General features: G+C 34.0%; 1 protein-coding gene across 2 annotated transcripts in view; it reads right to left on the bottom strand.

Moving 5' to 3' along the window:
- Positions 1–20,513, bottom strand: part of ATRNL1 (attractin like 1) — an 804,411-nt gene that overhangs the window by 436,620 nt on the left and 347,278 nt on the right. For both annotated transcript variants that reach the window (XM_064595308.1, XM_064595309.1), the window contains exon 25: positions 2,052–2,113. In XM_064595308.1, coding sequence (XP_064451378.1) covers positions 2,052–2,113 — 62 coding nt within the window. The remainder of the gene's footprint in view (positions 1–2,051; positions 2,114–20,513) is intronic.

Genomic DNA, 20,513 nt, shown 5'->3' with positions numbered 1-20,513 from the left:
CACCAAGGCGGGGAGAGGCGAGGGAGCCCCTGTGGACCGGGTCTGCCTGTCGGCGCTCAGCAGGGGGGGTGGGGAGGAAGGGGAAACATCGTGGGGCTTCACAGCCCTCCACAAGAGGGGGCTCAGGTTGGGCCAAATGCGCCCTTGGAGGGAACTTTTCTTTTCCTTGTGTGTCTCAGGTGCCAGGATGTGCAGAGTTGCTGGGATGGTCTTCTGAATGTTTCCAAGCCGAGGGCAACCCTGGGCAGGCACGGGTGTCGTGGTCAGACCCTTGGCCCTCAGGACCGGAGCCCCTACTACCTGCCTCTTGAGGGCCACCTCTGGAAATTTTCTTAAGGAAGATGGTGACGGATTTGGCTTTTCTGTACATTTCTGCCACTTCAGCAAGGCCACTAAAGGAGTCAGAATGCCAAGGACCCACTTGTGGTGCCCAGCGACATGCCCTCCCAGAGGTGGGGGCACCTGGTAGAGCCCCCAGCCTGTCTGCAGGGCCTGTTTCTCTGCTGGGGGTTTTCAATCCACTCTGAAAATCTGCTGGTCGGGGAGCACACCCCTAGCAGCCTCTAGGCATGCAGGGGCCAGGATGCCTGCAACAGGCCCTCTCCCAGACTGTGGGGGTTGATGGCTGGAGCTGGGTCTGCAGTTGTCAGCACAGCGTGAGGGAGAGGCAACCTTAGCTGAGGCCTTGCATGCACTTGGACTCACGTTTGGAGGGAGCCTGTCCTAAAGGTCACTGGTGTACTGAGGGTCACACCCAGTAGGCTTGGCCGGGCAGGTTCTGCAGGAGACAGCGAGGTTGTGGGTGGCCTTAGGGTTGAGAACCAGTGGAGCTGACTGGCTGCCACAGGGCGATGACTTGCTGTGGGTGACCCCCAGTGTTCTCAGCCAACCCACAAGAGTACCTTTGCACTGGGGGGTGAGCAGAACTCTGAGGTCAGGAGGAGCTCCAGTGCTATCCCCCAATGCAGCCTGGCCCTACAGACAGTGATGAAGGCTGCCTCTGCAGTTACATCAAGCAGGGTCCTGTCTCACCCTGCATGGGCAACTGGCCTGACCTGGCTTGGTCCTGCTCTGCCATGGTGTGGATGTGTGTGTATGTTGGTGGGGGGAGCTGGGTCTCTCCTTAGGTCAGCATAGCCCACATCATTGTTTTCAAAGTGCAGCTTAAAGCTCCAAAGTAAACTTTTCAGCAATTCCAAAAAAAAAACAAACAAAAATAACATCCCTTCCTACCCAGATGATCTAAGACGCCATAACACAGATATCCTATCACTGACTCACTTCTTCTCCCAATCCAGTGTTTCTTTATTTACATCCCATGGAAATAATAATAGATGTTCCCTGAAAAGAGTTTTCATGTTTTGAGAAATGTTACAAACTCTACCCTCTCTTTTAGAAAGATTCATCAAAAATTAGCACATTAAAACTCTAAGGGGGAAAAAAAAACCTTCCTGTAACATCAGTAGTAGAAATAATATCAGTTATAAGCAAACTAAAAGATCCCTATTTTCCTAACTTGTTTAATTATGGAAACTTTTTTATTAACTTACTATTAATACCTCAGATAACTAATTTTCTAGGGAATGGTGTTCTATTCAAAGTCATATTTAGTATTTCCAGATTAGAACCTCCCTGAGGACAATAAATACATTCCCTACAGATTTTTAGTACATTGTGCTAAATGTGATAATTTCCTAAAAAATAATTGAACTGATTTAACTCTAGAAGATATACCTAATCCATATAGTGAATATACTGCTAATTTCATTAACTAAAGCAGGCCTTAATTACTCATGTAACAGGAACACAAAGTTATCATCTTCTTTCCACTGACTCCATTAGCAGTTAAATAGTACAATACCAAAATAATCTTGACAAGTACATTTCAAGTATGTTTCCTCTGCTCTGTGGTATATATTTAAGCATATAAAACAATTCAAGACACATCATTGATATTTTAAGGTTAGAGATCTGATAAATTACCTAACAGGTTGATAGAACATTATCAGAATATAGGTTTAATAAATTCAAAGTCAGTAAAAGCAAATTACCTGAAGAAGGTGACAAAAAACTGCACAAGATCCATGATTGTATTGTGTTGTGAGAATGCAATCTGAAAAATCAAAATAAAGGAAAGTTTGAAACTTAATATATGTTCTTTTCCAATATTTGTGGTGATGTTTCATGGCATTTGTAAATACAATATTTTTATATCATCAAAAGATTTGGATCACTATATTATAAATAATATGTCCTGAAATCAAAACATCCTCTAGAACACCCAATAAAGTCAACAACCAACAATGATGACTTTTATATAGGCTATTACATTAAATGGTTTTAAAAGACTATTACAAAATTACTTCAAGAATGTATGTGAAGTTTCATGTACAATCCTATGACATTAAATGTGCCTAACTAAAACATGTAAATGAGTTTTTCATTTAATAATGATCACATTTTCTATTAATACAACTAATAATTGCTTGTTAGCCAAAAAAAAAAATTCTACTCTATTAAACAGAGGATTTGTTTTTTCCTACATATCTTTGTCTAAAGAAGCTGCATGCATGCATACAATTTTTTTTGTTATACTCTACTCAAAAAATAAGTCATCTCATTTTACAATTTCATGTTAATAAGAAATGAATTTTGAGAGATGAAACTAGTCAATAAGCTAAAGTTGTTCTACATTTCTGCTAACAGAGAGATTATACTGTAACACAGTTCTTCAGGAAGTGCTATGTAGTAAATTAGTCAATAATGTAATATCTGAATAGAGAATTTCTGATTTTGAAATCACCTTTTCATTTAAGAGGTGTAAATATTTTGGAAAACTATTTAACTTATCTGTGTCTCAGTTGTCCCATATGTGAAAAGTAATAATAAAAGTACCTACACTTCATAATGCTAGAGGAAAGATCAACTGAATTAATAAAAATTCCTGCCATAATACCTGGCATATAATAAGTATAATATAATGAATATTATTATACTTTTACATCATGTATAAAGGAGATGGTCAACATAAGTGAATTTTCCCAGACAGCTGAAGTTAAACCATTAAGGTATTGAAATCTCTTTTTCCTTTAATAATCTTTTATAAAAATGATCCAAAAACATGGAATTGAATTTCCAATTCCAGTACAAGTAGACTAACAGGGATGAGAGATATCCCCTCCCTTAAACAGCTAGAAAACTATACAAAGTATATGACAAAAAAAATTTTAGACACTGGACAAAATGTAGAGGAAGATAAAATCCATGAGTAAAGGAAAACAAAAGAGATGAGCCTTACAATAATCCAGCTTTCAGTGCAAAGAAATAACACTAAGGAATTTAAATGACATTCTAGATAAGAAATATCAGTATTTCTTACATAAAATAAAGAATTATAGTCAGGTAAGAAGATGGTTAAATTTTTGGCATATACATGATAGCTTAAATATAGTGACATTAATTTCAAAAAAGCTTCTAACCATTTGAAGAATTACAAAGCACTTATACAGAGACTGAGGAAAGATAATTGCTGTAGGAGATTGGTTATAGGTGAAAATGTCTTAAAAGATTTAAGGAAAAATATCTTTTTAAATGGAGAAAACACAAATGAATTTTCTCCCCAAGTGACTATCCATGAGAGTATGTTAGAAACAGATCTTGCCCTTTCTGGGTCCATATAACTAAGTACCTTGGAACAAAAATCATGTTTTGAGACAAGTAAGCAAACACTGACACATGAAAATATCTACAATTTTCTACTTTTTCCCAAAGAATATCTGAATAAGTAAAGTGGTAGTTAAAAGAAAGGTCTGCAAGTTATAACCATGAACGAAAGCATTAAAACATTTTAAAACTTCAAGAATATTATCTAACTATACCTATTATTATAAAAGAAAAAAAGTTTTCATTAGAGATATGAATGATATTTTGACTGTAGATTGTATGTAGAGGATAGTCTAGGAGTCCACCACCACGGGGTGATGAGACACCTAGACTTTCTAAATTAACACACTTTCTAATTTGTTACAGTGATAGCTGCAGTTCTTAACAAATTAAGTTGCAATGTGATGCTTGAACATGAAGTACTCTTTGCAGACCTTGACCAAATTTTGTTACAGAGAATACTCTACTACCTTTCACAATGAGGAGCATAATGATGGGATAAAAACTGATGGGGGAGGTCTGTCAGAAACTATATCTGAAATACAAACTGCCTTAAAAATAGAAGTAATGCCCTAAAGTAACTATCCGTTAGTATAAATGTGCTCAAGATTAAATGCAGACTTGGCATAAGCAATCTCCGTACTCAGCATATCATCTGGATGCTTGAGCCTCAAGTTGAAAAGCAGTCCATTTTGTTTGTTCAAAAGGAAAGTCAGCACTACAAAGTGTTGTGAAAATCTTTCAAAATGTTTATCCATCTGAGTAGATAGTCATCTGGAAGAAGTCCACAGGAGACAGCCCTGGAAAACGCCAGACAGTTCATTCTAGCCACAGGCTTAATAATCAGATTGGACTGATTCTAGAAATGGAAGGCAGATCCAAGGATGACTCGGTATCATTGGTGAACAAGGCCCAGGAGACACTAATTCAAGCAAATTCCCTTATATAAAGTGCCGACTTATTCATCCATCAAATATTTCACTTCATATCTACTACATTTTGAATACCGTATCAAGTTCTTAGGTGTATTAGGGAAAAGTAACATCAAAATTCCTAATGGTGGTGGTGATGGCAGACAAAAAGTCATAATAAATTATACAGTGTGTTAGAACTTGGTAATTGCTAATGGGGGGAAAACCATTATCCTATTTTTTGGTAACATTGTGTGTCAACTATAATTTTAAAAAGTATTATATTTTCGGGGCGCCTGGGTGGCTCAGTTGGTTAAGCGACTGCCTTCGGCTCAGGTCGTGATCCTGGAGTCCCGGGATCGAGTCCCGCATCGGGCTCCCTGCTCAGCAGGGAGTCTGCTTCTCCCTCTGACCCTCCCCCCTCTCATGCTCTATCTCATTCTCTCTCTCAAATAAATAAATAAAATCTTTAAAAAAAAAAGTATATTTTCTATATTAACATATGTAAGACAAGAAATCACTCCTTGGTGTCTAAAAGTGCAGAAGTGCTGAGAAGAGACAGGAGGAAAGGTAGGGGTAGCAGAAAAATATGAAACATAGCATTAGGGTTAAGGTATCTGGCTGTCCTCACTTTTTCTCTATTTAGAATAGAATCCAGCAGCTCCAGGCCCTTACCAATGAAACTGGAAAGCCCACAGGGAAGGGAATAAGAATACACAGAGGGAGGACCATTTTCAGTGACGCTGAGCATTGGTCTTCACATGGCTGGCTGACTCCTTGTTATCCAGATCTCACCTCCAATTACACACTTTTCTAAAACACTCTCTAAAGTAAGGTGCTATCTCCCTTATTCTATACTCTTATGTGATATTTTTTTTATACTTCAATCTGAAACTACCTTATTTTATTGGTTGATCATTAGTTAAAATGTCTTTGTCCACTAAAATGTAAGCTTCACGAGAACAGTAGCCTTGTTCAAATTGTTCAGAGCACTGTTCCAATACCTAGAACAGCATTTGGTACATAGTAAGCATTTAATAAAAGTTTGCTGAATAAATGAATATAGTGAATAGTAAAATTTAGCATGAGAGTATTCTTAGGACTTTATATATCCTTAAGAGCCATGAGGGGAAGTAGGTATAGATGTTATTCTGAAAAACATTTTCAAATTTTTTATTTATTTGAATTTCTTTCATAAATCATAGACCATAATTATCTGCTAATTACAGATCATAATATATTATTTTTCCTTATAAAATTTATATTTATTATGGAGTTCAGAAGTTATAGAAAGTGTGTTCCTTGTATAAAAAATGTTTTTGTTTATTTTTAGTCAAAGCAAATTTTATAAGATCTACATTTACAATTTTAGCTACAATATTTTGAAGTCAGGATATCAGAAATGATTTCTTAATATGTATTTTTACCTCAGCTTCTTAATTTCAACAATGAACCTTTTTAACCTTATTGGCTTCTAGAAATTTCTTTCAGTAGGTGAATTGCATCGGCTGCAATCTTCTCCTCTAAAATAGGTGGCATTACCTGAAATATTATTTTCTAAGCCACTGAAAAAAAAACAAATGAGACTGCTTTAAAAAAAATGATCATTTAGCCAATTTTATGTAGAAAACAGTGAGTCAAATCAATAACAACAACAACGCCATAACTTTGTAGTGTCCCTGAGAGTATATCTCCTGAGGATATAGAACATTTCTAACCCTAAAATCCATAATGGTCTAATTGGAAAGATTTCTATTGGCTGATGTCATTGCTAGAACATGGCCCTTTACAGATAATCAATATATTCCATTTTAGTTCTGTGGTCTTTCCCATGAAAAATATGAGAAGTTTACTCAAGGTGCATTTAAAGTTAGTTTTAAATTTTAGCCAGCATAAACGCACCACTGAAATTCCCTTTTCTATAATGACGCTATTCAAGTTATCCAGTAATTATTCAAAGAAAATTAATCAAAAGCAAGAGGCCAATTATGGTAAAATGGTAAAATTTCATAATATCCTAATTTCCTGCATGTTTTTAAAAATCCAAACAATTAAGTGACATGCTAAAAGATTAAGTTAGCTGAAACCATGGCAACAGTGATAATATATTTTGACCATTTGATCTTACATGCAAATTCATATTGAAAACGTATCTAAAATCTAAAACCTGAATTTAAGATCTATATTTTTTGTTAATTAATAATAATTAATAATCCAATGATCAACATTTTGAGTTTATGATTTGATGAAGAAAGCTGCATTAAATGCCTTTGGATAGGGAAGTAGATTAATAGCTTGCTATTTACCACAAAATGTCAGAATTTGTAAGAGAGAAAAAAATGTTAATTTGAAGGACAAATTGGTGTGTTTGTGCAAAATGTCAGCCTGCCATAAATAAACTCTGATATAATATGAGATAAACAAAATGAAAATATAAAGGGATGTGCTGAAATTATCAAGTTCATCTAACAAACTGAAAGTAAAGGAAAAGTTCTTCAAACCACTGTTTAGATCATAGTCTTTCAAAATGATGACATAAAAGCATACTTACATAATGGACATTAGTCAGTTATTGATATGTCAGAGACAAGAAATGTTTCAGGCAAGCAATTCAAGATCTTGGGGATTTATTTATCCAATTTTTTAAATAAATAAAAGCAAACTGGGGCTTAAGTTAGTTATGACTGGATAAAATCAACCATGATAATCTATTCCAGATAAGCAGAAACTTCCTATAGATAATTAACATGATGCTTAATAATGTAGTAACATGTATCATTCCTGATAAATAAATATTTTAAAATATAGAGCTAAATGGAAAATGAATGATTTTTAAAAGAATAAAACCTATTTCTGGGTAAAAAACATGTGGAATGAATATACCAGCCAATTCTGCATAAATATTTCACAAATTTCTGATTATAAATTCTTGAATATTGTTTAAAAAATTTAATGGGTTAATTCTTTTTAGAGCAAAAAATTGCTTAACTTTCCTCATAACTTTCCTCCGGGTTTACTGCAAAAACTTAACTGGTTTCCCTGTCTTCATCTCAGAACCCTCTGGTCATTGCTCACCTAGGTGACAAAATGTTCTTTTTTTTTTTTCTTAAGATTTTTTTATTTATTTGTCAGAGAGAGAGCGAGAGAGAACAAGCACAAGCAGGGGGAGTGGCAGGCAGAGGGAGAAGCAGGCTCCCCGCTGAGCAAGGAGCCCGATGCGGGACTCGATCCCAGGACACTGGGATCATGACTTAAGCTGAAGGCAGACGCTTAACTGACTGAGCCACCCAGGGGTCCCCAAAATGTTCTTTTTAAAACTGAAAATGTTTCTGTAATTCCCCTTTTCACAATTCTACACTCTCCTGACCAATACAGATACATCATGATTAACCAAAGTTCATAATGTATTCAGATGTCCTTTTTGTATTCCAGGATTCCATCCAGGATACCAAATAACATTTAGCCATTATGTCTCTGTAGGTCCTCTTGGCTATGACAATTTCTCAAACTTTCTTTGTTTTATATTATTTTCACAGTTTTGAGGAGTAATAGGAAGGTATTTGGTAAAATGCACATCAAGCAGCATTTGTAAAGTGTTTTTCTTATGATTAGGCTGAAGTTATGGGGTTTTGAAAGGAAGACCACAGAGATTAAGTGCAATTTTTATCACTTCATACCAAAGGTATAGATTATCAATGTGACTTATTTCTGTTGATGTTAACCTTGTTGACCTGGCTGAAACAGTGTTTGTCAAGGTTTTGGTTTCTCTCTGTAAAATTACTCTTTTTACTACTTTCCCATATTGTATTCTTCGGAAGCTCTTCTCATACAAATTTAAGAGGTGGGAAATTATAGGCTATCTTCTTTGGCACATGTTATCTACATAAACTACTTGGAAACGTGAAATTTGCCCATTTATTTATTTAATTATTTATTTATATCAGTACAGTATCATGTATACCTATTTTATACTTTGCAGAATGATCCAGTATTACCTTACTTTGTTGCTGAAACTGTTCCAGGTGTAGCCATTGGGAGTTCCTTCATTTGGTTCTTGTGTCCTTTTGAAATATTCCCATAATTGTGTTTTGATTTTTGTTTTAACACTTTCTTACTTTCTGGCACTATAAAATACTCTAGGATCAGTTTGGGAATTTGCTACCCTAGTCCTTGAATCAACCATTTCCTCCAAGTAGTTTCTTTACTGGAGAATGGTATTAGAAACCAAACCCTAGGCAGTGGGTTTGCTTGTTCATACTATGTTGTCATTGTTTCTAGGCCTTCTGGGCTTACAGAACAAGGAAATATATGTATGTTTACTAATCTGTGCATAAACACATATCTATAAATATTTCTATGCATATAATCATTTGTATCTATATTAAGCTAACCATGAGTTCATATTGATATTTGTACATGTTTTTAAGATGGCTTTCATCAGATAGAGGACTATTACATATTATATATGAAAAAAATATATATTTATATATCTAGAAATATACATTTCTAGAAGCTGATTCTTTTAAAAGACCAACGAAGTTAGTAAGTCTCTAGTCAGATCAAGTAAAAAAGAGAGAAGTCACAAATAACCAATATCAGGAATGAAAGAGGGGGCATTACTATAGACCTACAGAAATGGAAAGGATAATAAGATAATTTTTCAAATAAACTAATGCCCACAAATTCAACATCCTTGATTAAAGGGAAAACTTCACTGCAATACACAACATAATATAGCTCTCTTAAGAAAAAATAGGTAACCTAAATAACTATCAAGCACATTAGATTTCTCATTTAAAACCTTGAAACAACACAACCAAAACAACAAAATAATCAACTCTAGGCATATGACTTCACTGGAGAATTCTAAATATTTAAGTAAAAGTAGTATCACATCTACACATCCTCTTTTAGAACACAGAAAAGGAATTAACACCTTTATTAACACTTATTTTGTGAGATCAGCACTAGCCTGATAAGAAAACCAGACAAAGGCATTATAAGAAAAAAAATATCTAGGCACACATATCTTTCGTTAATATAAAAGCAGAATAAAATCTCAATAAATATTAGCAAATTGAACCCAGCAATATATAAAAGGGATAATAAATCAATACTAACTGTGTTTTATCCCAGAAATGCAAAACTGGTTCAACATTCAAAATTAATCAATGTAATTTACCAAACCTAAAGACTAAAAGTGAAATTACCAAAAAATCATCCTACAGATGCAGAAAAAGTATCTGAAAGAATTCAATATCAGTTACTGATTAAAAAAAAACTATCTGTAAAATAATATACAAGAAAACTTCTCTAAAGAACTTCTTGAAAAACCTTTAGCTAACATAATAATTAATGGTGGAGAATGGAATGCTTTCCCTTTAAGACTGGCAACAAGGCAAGAATGTCTGCTTTCAAAACTTCTCAATACCACACTGAAGCTCTTACACCAGTGCAATAAAACAAGAAAAAATTTAGAAAGAATTGGAAAGGAAGAAATAAAACTGTATTTTCAGACAGCATGATTTGTAATCCCCAAATCTAATATAAATAATAAATGAATTTAGTAATGTTGCAGAATACAAAGTTACAAAATTCGATTGTATTTCTATATACTAACAATAAATGACTGAAAACAGAAGTGAAAAAAATACAATTTATAATAGTATCAAAAAACTATGAAATTAATTATGTTTGATAACATATGTGCAAAACACATGCTGAATACTACAAAACACTAACAACAGAAATCAAATTAGACCTAGATAAATAGATACACTGTAGTCATGAATTACAAGGCTTAATAGAATTATGATGACAATTTTCCACAGACTGGGACCTATAAATTCAATGTAACTGTAATCAAAATCCCAGAAGGATTTCTTGTAGAAATTTAAAAAGGAGATTCTAGTATTTATGTGGAAAGGCAAAGAAAACAGAATAGCCAAACGATTTTTGAAAAGAGAACAAAACTGAGTCACACTATCTGATTCAAGACTTACAAAAAAGCTATTGTAACCAAGGCAATGTGAACTGATGAAAAGATAGACACATATCTGAATGGAGCATAACAGAGAGTCTAGAAACCAATGTAAACAAACAGAACCAACTGATTTTTGACAAAGGTTCGAAGTCAATTCAATGAAGAAAGGATGCTCTTGTTTAATAAATGGTGATGAAACTATTACACAACCAAATGCAAAGAGTAACTATCAGCTCATACATTGAAACATATAAAAAAATTCAAACTGATTTATAGGCCTTAATGTAAAACATAAAATTATTTTAAAAATTATAAAATCTCAGGAGAAAAAAATCTTTGTTACCTGGTTTAGGCCAGGATTTCTTAAATACAACATTAAAAACATGGTTCATTAAAAAAGAGAAGCTAATAAATTGGACTTGATTAAAATTAAAAACATCTGTTCTTTGAAAGAGTGTTAACAGAATGAAAAAACAAGAAACAATCTGGGAGAAAATACTGCAACACACATCTTAAAAGGACTTGTATCCAGAATATATAAAGAACTCTCAAAACAATAAAATCCTGGGCAAAGATTAGAACAGACACTTCTCCAAAGAAAATATATGAATGCAAACTAAACACACGAAAAGATGGTTAACACCATTATTCTTTAGGGAAAAAATCAAATTAAAAACAACAAATTACCATTCACATATCTTAGAATAGCCAAAATCAAAACAACAAAATTGACAATATCAAGTACCATTGAAGATGAGTGCAACTAGAATGCTAATACTTTACTAATGGAAATGCAAAATTGTACAATCATTTCAGTAAATAATGTGGCAGTTTCTTACAAAAGTAAACATCAATTACTATATGACCTAGTTGTCCTACACATAGATACCATGAGAAAGTATACCCACAAAAAAACCTGTATGTGAACATTTAGAGTGGTTTAATTAAAAATTGCCCCAAACTAGACAGAGCCACATAATTCATCAACTAGTGAATGAATAAACAAATTATTATATATCCATTCCATGGAATATACTCAATAATAAAAAAGAATCAAATGTTTACGAGACATCAACTTGAGTAATCTCAAATATATATTTTAAAGCAAATACATACTATATAATTCCATTATATAAAAATTACAGAAAGGCAAATCTATAATGATAGAAAGAAGATCAGTTTTCTACTAGGGCCTGGGGTCAGTGAGAGATGATTAATAGCAATGGTATGCAAAGAAACTTTTTGGTTGATGAAACTTTTAATCTTGATTGTAGTGGAGATTATGTGATTGTGTATGACTGCCAGAATTCATAAAACTGTACACTTAAAATGAATAAATTTAATTGTGTGTGTAGGGGTGCCGGAGTGGCTCAGTTAGTTGAGTAGTCAACTCTTGATTTCAGCTCAGGTCACTATCTCAGGGTCGTAGAATTGAGCTCTGGTCAACTTAATATATCTTCCTTCTTTGAACTCTAGAACATCCATACCTACCACAACCAATCTTATTTTGCAGCTATCATAAATTTTTCCATTTGTCTCTATAAGAATGTTTCTTAAGTATGATTATATATATTCCTCACATTTATAATTTCTGATTAGAATAACTGATATATTAGTTAAGGAATGAATAAAATTAACAATTTCCGATACCACTTCTTGAACTTATGCCAACTTAGGTTTAATGACAAAAGAATTGAAGCTTTAAAAAAAGGAAAACAGGGGAGCCTGGGTGGCACAGTCATTAAGCGTCTGCCTTTGGCTCAGGTCATGATCCCTGGGGTCCTGGGATCAAGCCCCACATCAGGCTCCCTGCTCTGTGGGAAGCCTGCTTCTCCCTCTCCCATTCCCCCTGCTTGTGTTCCCTCTCTCGCTGTGTCTCTGTCAAAGAAATAAATAAAATCTTTTTAAAAAGGAAAACATAGGGCGCCTGGGTGGCTCAGTCGTTAAGCGTCTGCCTTCGGCTCAGGTCATGATCCCAGGGTCCTGGGATCGAGTCCCACATCGGGCTCCCTGCTCTGTGGGAAGCCTGCTTCTCCCTCTCCACTCCCCCTGCTTGTGTTCCTGCTCTCGCTATGTCTCTCTCTTTCAAATAAATAAATAAAATCTTTAAAAAAAATAAAAAAATAGAAAGGAAAACATTTGAAAATATATATGATAAATTTCTCAAGCTTATAAAAATTTGGAAAACAGCAATAACAAAACAACAATAACAGAAAGAGGAGAAAAAAACAATAAATCCTTTGGGATAATCTGAGAAAAAAATTACATAAGGGAATCTATATCAGCACATTTGTACGATAACACTTTTCAAACTACACACATAAGATAAAACTTCCTCTTTTACTTTAAAATCTACATATCCAGTAGCTTTCCAACCTTATTTTGTGCTCAAATGACTCATCTTCTGTGTTCAAAACTGCTAATACACTTGTGATAAAAATTTGCAGACATCAGCATTAGGATTCTGTTCTTTTCTGTTTTGTTCTGTGTAAGTTAACCATTATTAGTGAGGGGATGTACCTAGTCTACTATGGAAATTAGAATTGCAAATTGACGAATGATTCCTAGCATCATTCTCATAAAAAAAAAATCAAATCTAAATTATGACATCAGTTTGCAGATTGACTTAATAGTAAATTACCAAATCCCATTTACTAGAAACAGGTAATTTAGATTCAATTTAATTTAATTTAATTTAAGTGGTGATGTATTATTGTAGGAGAATACAAAGTACTTAAGCTCAATGCACCCTTTTTGTTTTTCAAGTTATTAGCATTGCAGTTATAGTAGTAATTTTTTCCCTTTTTTTATTATCAAGATTCAATTGCATGGCATTAAAAGTCATAAAGAATAAGTGTTACCAAAATAAAATCTCACTTTAGGAACTGATGCAAATCAACTCAGTAGCATGATTACTAGCATTCCAAAAAAAAAAATTTTTCATATTTAATTAATAGATTATTGACGTATTTATCATATAACACTGCTGCCATATATATCAAAGTTACAGAATTTTTAAGGATATTTGAATGTCAAAGTGGTTGGTGATGTATAAAATTTTGAAGACAATGAAAAAAAATTTAACACTAGAATGATTTACATTAAATTGAAACAGCCTTCTTAAATATATAAATTGATCAAATAATATATTAAAAAGGCAAAGGCTCTCAATGGCCAAATTAAAGTCTGAATAATTGTATATAAGCAGTCACCTACTCAAAATTTCCTACTCTGGTAAACGATCTGAAGGAGAAATATTCATTTTCTTGATTTCTAGAATTCCACTAGTAAGTATAAGATTTATGATGCTGAAAGAATTAAACTTTTACAATACATATAACTCAGAAACAGGAAGTAAAAGAAAAAAATTGTACAATACTTACAAAAAAGTAAAATAAAAATACTAAACAAAGATGTTTCATTCCTCAAACACTTTCATAAACATTAAAAAAAAGTCACCGAGCCAGTGGATTTTGGCGGTAACAATGCTTTCAAAATGAGAAGTCATAATTTGCCCTTTAACTTAGCAATTATCACTATCTTTACCCACATGCAGTCTTCACACCACAAGGACTGCTTGTTTGTCATATAATTCATCTAAAATATTTTATAGAATAAAATAATTTTTTAAAGTTTTTGAAATTTAATGGGATTATTGAGGAAAAAGACAGGAGATAGGTAAAAAACAAAAACATTTGATACAACTTGAAATAAAATACACATTATTATTGAAGGTATACCACATTTTCTTCATCCATTAATCTGTTGATGGACGCTAGGTTGTTTCCATGTTTTGGCTACTATAAATGATGCTGCAATGAACATGACGATGCAGCTCTCTCTTCAGATATACATTCAGAAAAGAAACTGCTGAGTCATATGATAGTTTTATTTTAAATTTCTGAGGAACTTCCATACTATTGTACACGATAGCTTTATTAATTTACATTCCCACCAACAATACATCCTTGCCAGCATTTGTTCTCTCTTATCTTTTTGATAATAGCTATTCTAACAGGTGTGAGTTGACATCTCATTATGGTTTTGATTTGCATTTCCCTAATGATGAGTGGCACTGAGTACCTTTCATATACCTATTGGCTATTTGTTAGTCTTCTTTGGAAAATTATCTATTCAGTTCCTCTGAACTAGTGGTTTGGGGTTATGTTTTTTTGTTTTTACTACTGAGTTGTATGAGTTCTTGATATATTTTGGCTATTAACTCCTTATCAGATAAATGATTTGCAAATATGTTCTCCCAATATGTAGGTTCCCTCTTTATCTTGTTGATGGTTTCTTTTGCAGTATAGAAGCTTTTTCTTTGATTTGCAGGAGCCCTGGCTGTCAGCTAAAGCATTCAGTTTTGAACAAATGTTTCAGATGTAAAAGTTGCATGAGAGTAGTTAATATTCTCACTTAACAACAACAATAAAATGGTTAATTATCTGAGGTAAAGAATGTGTTAACTAACTTTATTTTGGTAAACATTTTTCTTTTTTTTTTTTTAACTTTTTTTTTTTTTAAGATTTTATTTATTTATTTGAGATAGAGAGAATGAGAGAGACAGAGAGCACATGAGAGGGGGTAGGGTCAGAGGGAGAAGCAGGCTCCCTGCTGAGCAGGGAGCCCGATGCGGGACTCGATCCCGGGACTCCGGGATCATGACCTGAGCCGAAGGCAGTCACTTAACCAACTGAGCCACCCAGGCGCCCTTGGTAAACATTTTTCAATACATACATGTATCAAAACATTATATAGTACACCTTAAATTTACACAGTTATATGTCAATTATATCTCAATAAGGTTGAGGAGAAAGCTGAAAAAACAAAACAAAACAATCCAATTCTCTTTTTGTTTGCAAACAAGGTACTGCTACCTCCAGAATAACGTCCGTCGTTCTGTCCACCATTGTTCCTAAAGTACTAATGGAATGAAATGACAGCCAGAAAAGAGGACATAAAATGGTTTGGTCAGAAAAGAATGCCCTGTGTGATAAGTTGAAATGTAAGTCTAACTTATCTCATTTTCTAATCATATGAGAACATTTTAAAATTATTTTCACTGTTTTTATCATTTAAGTTTAATCCCCCAAAAAGAAACTTTTCATAAATCAAACATATATCAATTACTACAAACATTCTAATAATTAAGTAGTATAAAAATTTCCTCATCTATTTAAAATTTTAAAAGTAAAATCTTGGGGCACCTGGCTGGCTCAGATGGTTAAGTGTCTGCCTTCAGCTCAGGTCATGATCCCAGGGTCCTGGGATCGAGCCCCATGTCAGGCTCCCAGCTCAGCGGGGAGTCTGCTTCTCCCTCTCCCCCTGCTTGTGCTCTCTGTCTCTCTCTCTCAAATAAATAAATAAATCTTTAAAAAAAAAGTAAAATCTTATAGTGTAATTATAAGATTATTGAATCTTACAGTATTAGAGATAGTCAGAAAGCCACATATATCTTCTCTACAATATTATGACTATAATAAAGCCTTTACTCAGTTTTGGAAGTGGAATGCTTACTATTAAGCCTGGCAAGCCATTCTTTTGGACAACTCTATTCATTAGAAATTTTGCCTTAAATTGCTTTACAGTTCTCTATAACATCTAACTGACTGATTTTAGTTCTACTTTCTAGGGTTCCATAGAAATTCTATTCCATGTAAAAGTTACAATTCATTAAATCTTCTTCATATGATATAATTTCCATCTATAGTTTACCTTTTCTGGATGTATCCCAGTTTGTTAATGTTCCTATTACTATGAGGCAACCAGAACTGATATCTTCTATATGCTTATAGTACAATAATATCAAGCAGGTTTTTGTGAATAGATCATAGACTATATATATATATATTTCTAAAAAAGGCCTGGGTTTAGGTATGAATTTAGAAATAAGTTTTCTAGTGACCTGAAGATTTCCATCTTAGATATTTTCCAACATCCCTTCCACTGGAGTCATTTGGCCCTGGCCATCCTCCATATGCAGTACTTTTCAGAAGAGCCAATAGTCCTAGGCCCAAAAATTAGCCCAAGAATTTCAAAATATCTTCAAGAGTATATTTTAAACATATAAGAGAAATTATCAGCAATGTGAAAAGAGAATGAGAAAACTCCACTTAGGCTGAGCATTTCACAAGGTATATAAATGTCAAATCACTATGTAGTACACCTAAAACTAATATGATACTGAATGTCAACTATACTTCAATTATAAATGAATAAGTAAATAAATAACATTTAGAAATAAAATAGATGAAATAAAATGTAGAATAGATGGATATATGAGTAGAACAAATTAGCATACTGGAAGACCAGATAGAGGAGGCAGAGAGAGAAAAAATAGAAAATTTAAAAGAAAAGCTAAGAAATGTGGGAGAGAGAAATAGAAATGTGATCTGATATTAATATTAACATTATTAACATTATTATCAAGAATCTCATAATGGCAAAGGAAAATGGACTGGAAGAAGTATTTGAAACACAATGGAGATACATTTCCTTGAATTAAAAAAAAAAAATGAATGACTAAAAATCTCACAACTAGACACATTAGAGTAAAATGAAAGAATATCAAATATAAAACAAAAACTTTGGGGGCACCTGGGTGGCTCAGTCAGTTGGGCATCTGACTCTTGATTTCCACTCAGGTCATGAGATCAGGGTTGTAGGATGGAGCCCGGCGTTGGGCTCCACACTCAGCACAGAGTCTGCCTGTCCCTCTCCCTCCTTTTCTCCCCCAACTCATGCTCTCTCTCTCTCTCTCTCTCAACTAAATAAATGAAATCTTTAAAAAATTCTTAAGGGAGAGAAGAGAGGAAGTTTCAGAAAGAATCAGTAATAAGAATCAGAATGATGTGGCATTAATTTCAATATTTAAATCTGAGTAGACATCTTATTAATAAAATATACAGTCTATAATCTAGCAAGAAATTACAACTTCTTCATATTTGAAGGCCTTTTCAGTTTCAGATGATTGCTTTTAATGACAATCAAGAGCTTTTCAGTTAAATAATATTAATTATAGCTAACACTAAGCACTTATTATACATTTTGTATGACATGTATTATCTTTTTAATTTGTGAAACTACCCAAAGATAGTGTATTAAGCAGAACTGTAAGATGGCCCACAAGATTCCCAGTCCCTAATGTACACACCCTGTATATCCCTTCCTTTAAATCTGAAAATGATTGAAAAGGTCAGTCCCTTGACGGGCGCCTGGGTGGCTCAGTTGATTAAGCGACTGCCTTCGGCTCAGGTCATGATCCTGGAGTCCCGGGATCGAGTCCCGCATCGGGCTCCCTGCTTGGCAGGGAGTCTGCTTCTCCCTCTGACCCTCCTCCCTCTCATGCTCTCTGTCTCTCATTCTCTCTGTCTCAAATAAATAAATAAAATCTTTAAAAAGAAAAGAAAAGAAAAGAAAAGGTCAGTCCCTTGATTAGAAAAAAAATGGTGGCTTTTCCCTACTGTTCCTGACCTTTAGAAGTTCCCTTTTTTGCACTTTAGGCCAAAAGTAGAGGGTTCTTCTGCAACTCATTTTCTCTGCACCACAGTGCTCACTTTCGGGGCTGGGTTGTCTTGAGTTCAGGTCAGTGAATTCCGGGGTGAGGGGAGGGAGGGGCAGGAAATGGTAATCTCACCAGTTCAGTGGTCTTTAAATTCTAACATTCTTCTTTACTCTACCTATTGATAATTACTTTTCAGAGACTCCAAATGGCTAACTCACACATTCGGCCCAGATATTTTTGGTTGTGTTCAGTGGGAGAAAAAGGTTGCTATATATTTACCCAAACTTAAATCTTACTTGAAATAGGAATCCTTCCAAGGACTGGTCCAGGAAATTGCCTTTTATTAGTTTGTATTAAACGTTCCATATGTACTTCAGAAGTATGTCAATTCTGTCATTATATGCTGTGTTCTCTCTCTCACATGTATATGTACACACAGACATACACACACAATTATGTTATTGTGCTGTGTAGATCTTCTTTTATCTTAGGGTTATGATACTAAGATACTTTATTTCTTTTATTCTATTAACTAATAATAGTTAAGAATGGGGTAAAATTTCTACAATGAATTTGTCTACACACACACACACACACACACACAGGCAAATGCCGTAGACTTCATAGACATCTTTAAGTCATTAAAGAGAGAAATAGCAAGGTATTAAGGATAGTCCAAACAATGCAGGAAGTGGAATTGCAGAAAGAGAAGTATTCATGTTAAGAGAAAATTAAATGGAAAGAAGCATTTATAGTGGCTACAAGAACACCTGAATATAATACTAATTTAAATATGAAATTTGTGTTACCCTTACATCAATAAAACTGTAGGGGCTATATTGTCTACTAGGATGAAATCCTTTGTATTTCTATTGGAGTAAATTCATTCAACTACTGTTGGACAAGAAATCTTTTGCAGTGCTATTATAAGACAAAACTCATTTACATCTCTATTGGATCTTTTAGAGGTATAAATATCAATCATTTAAAAACTATACATTATTCCGAATAATAGCAAATCAATCAAAGTTATACACTCTAGAGAATCAGATAACCCCTTCGGGAATCCACTATACAACACCTAGCATAATACTGATAAGTTAGACAATAACCACTTTTGCCTATTTCCAAGTTTTGTAGAATCTTCCCCAATCATCTCCTTTCAAATCATAAATAATCTCCAAAAAGTATTCTTGGTCCCCAAAGAGTTGATTTCATGGTGTTTTCACAGCAAGAACTGTTAATCAACATAAATACACTCTCCTTGTAGGCTCATCAGCAAATCTAAAGCCCACTGTTATTAAGCCACTACTAAGTCAAGAAAATTAATTTCTGTAGATCAAAAAACAAAAAGTCTTCATCAAATATCTATTAGAAAACAGAATATTAAAAATAATACCACAGTATTCCCCTACAAATAACTCCATACTTTGAATTTTCTCATCAATTCATGGAGTCCTACGTAATTATTAGTCCATTGGATTGTGGATCAGTATTGTTTCCACAGTAATGTGAAGCTAAGCATTGGACACATACAGATTCAGGATCGTGTCATCTTCAGATCTAGTGGATCTACTACCTCTTTAGCATTACAAAGCATCCCTCTTTAGCTCTAATAATGCATCTTGCTATAAATTTTAGCTTTCTTTTCATTAGGTTTATACAGAATATTTTTGGCATACTTTTACTTTCAACCATTTGAATCATTGTAGTTTTTTTAAAGATTTTATTTATTTGACAGAGAAAGAGAGAGCGAGCACAAGCAGGGGGGAGTGGCAGAGGGAGAAGGAGAAGCAGGCTCTCTGATGAGCAGGGAGCCCGATGGGGGCTCGATCCCCGGACCCTGGGCTCATGACCCGAGCAGAAGGCAGACGTTTAACTGACTGAGCAACCCAGGCATCTCTGAATCATTATATTTAAAGTATGTCTCTTTTAAGCAGTTTTTTTTAATCCTGTATGACAGTTTTAGGTGTTTAGTTGGTGTACATTATCCATTGAAATTTAATGTGATTACTAATATAGTTGAGTTTAGACTTATGATCTTACTATTTACAATTATTTGAACGACCTCTGTTATGTACCTCTTTTTCTTTTTTATACTTTCTTGTGAGCTCATGAAATATTTTTATTAGTCAATTTAACTCCTTGATCAACTTGTTAGTTCATTCTATCCTTTATTCTTCTTCAGATTTACCTTAGAAATCATAAAAATTAAAGACTCTTAAGATTTGCTACCTTTTACAATTTCACTGATATTGGTACTAAGACTACATTAGCTCTATTTACTCCATTGCTCTTTACATTATTGTTGTCATGTATTTTTTGTTCTACACATATTTTAAACTTCATGAGCTATTTTTTATTTATTTTTTTAAAGATTTATTTATTTGAAAGAGAGAGAGAGCAGGGGGAGGGGCAGAGAGAGAAAGGGAGAGAATCCTCAAGCAGACTC

Source organism: Mirounga angustirostris, unplaced genomic scaffold (assembly GCF_029215605.1).
Source record: "Mirounga angustirostris isolate CCGP_5_RB_7025 unplaced genomic scaffold, mMirAng1.0.hap1 SCAF_6, whole genome shotgun sequence".
Lineage (NCBI taxonomy): Eukaryota > Metazoa > Chordata > Mammalia > Carnivora > Phocidae > Mirounga > Mirounga angustirostris.
This window is presented reverse-complemented; position numbering and strand designations above follow the sequence as displayed.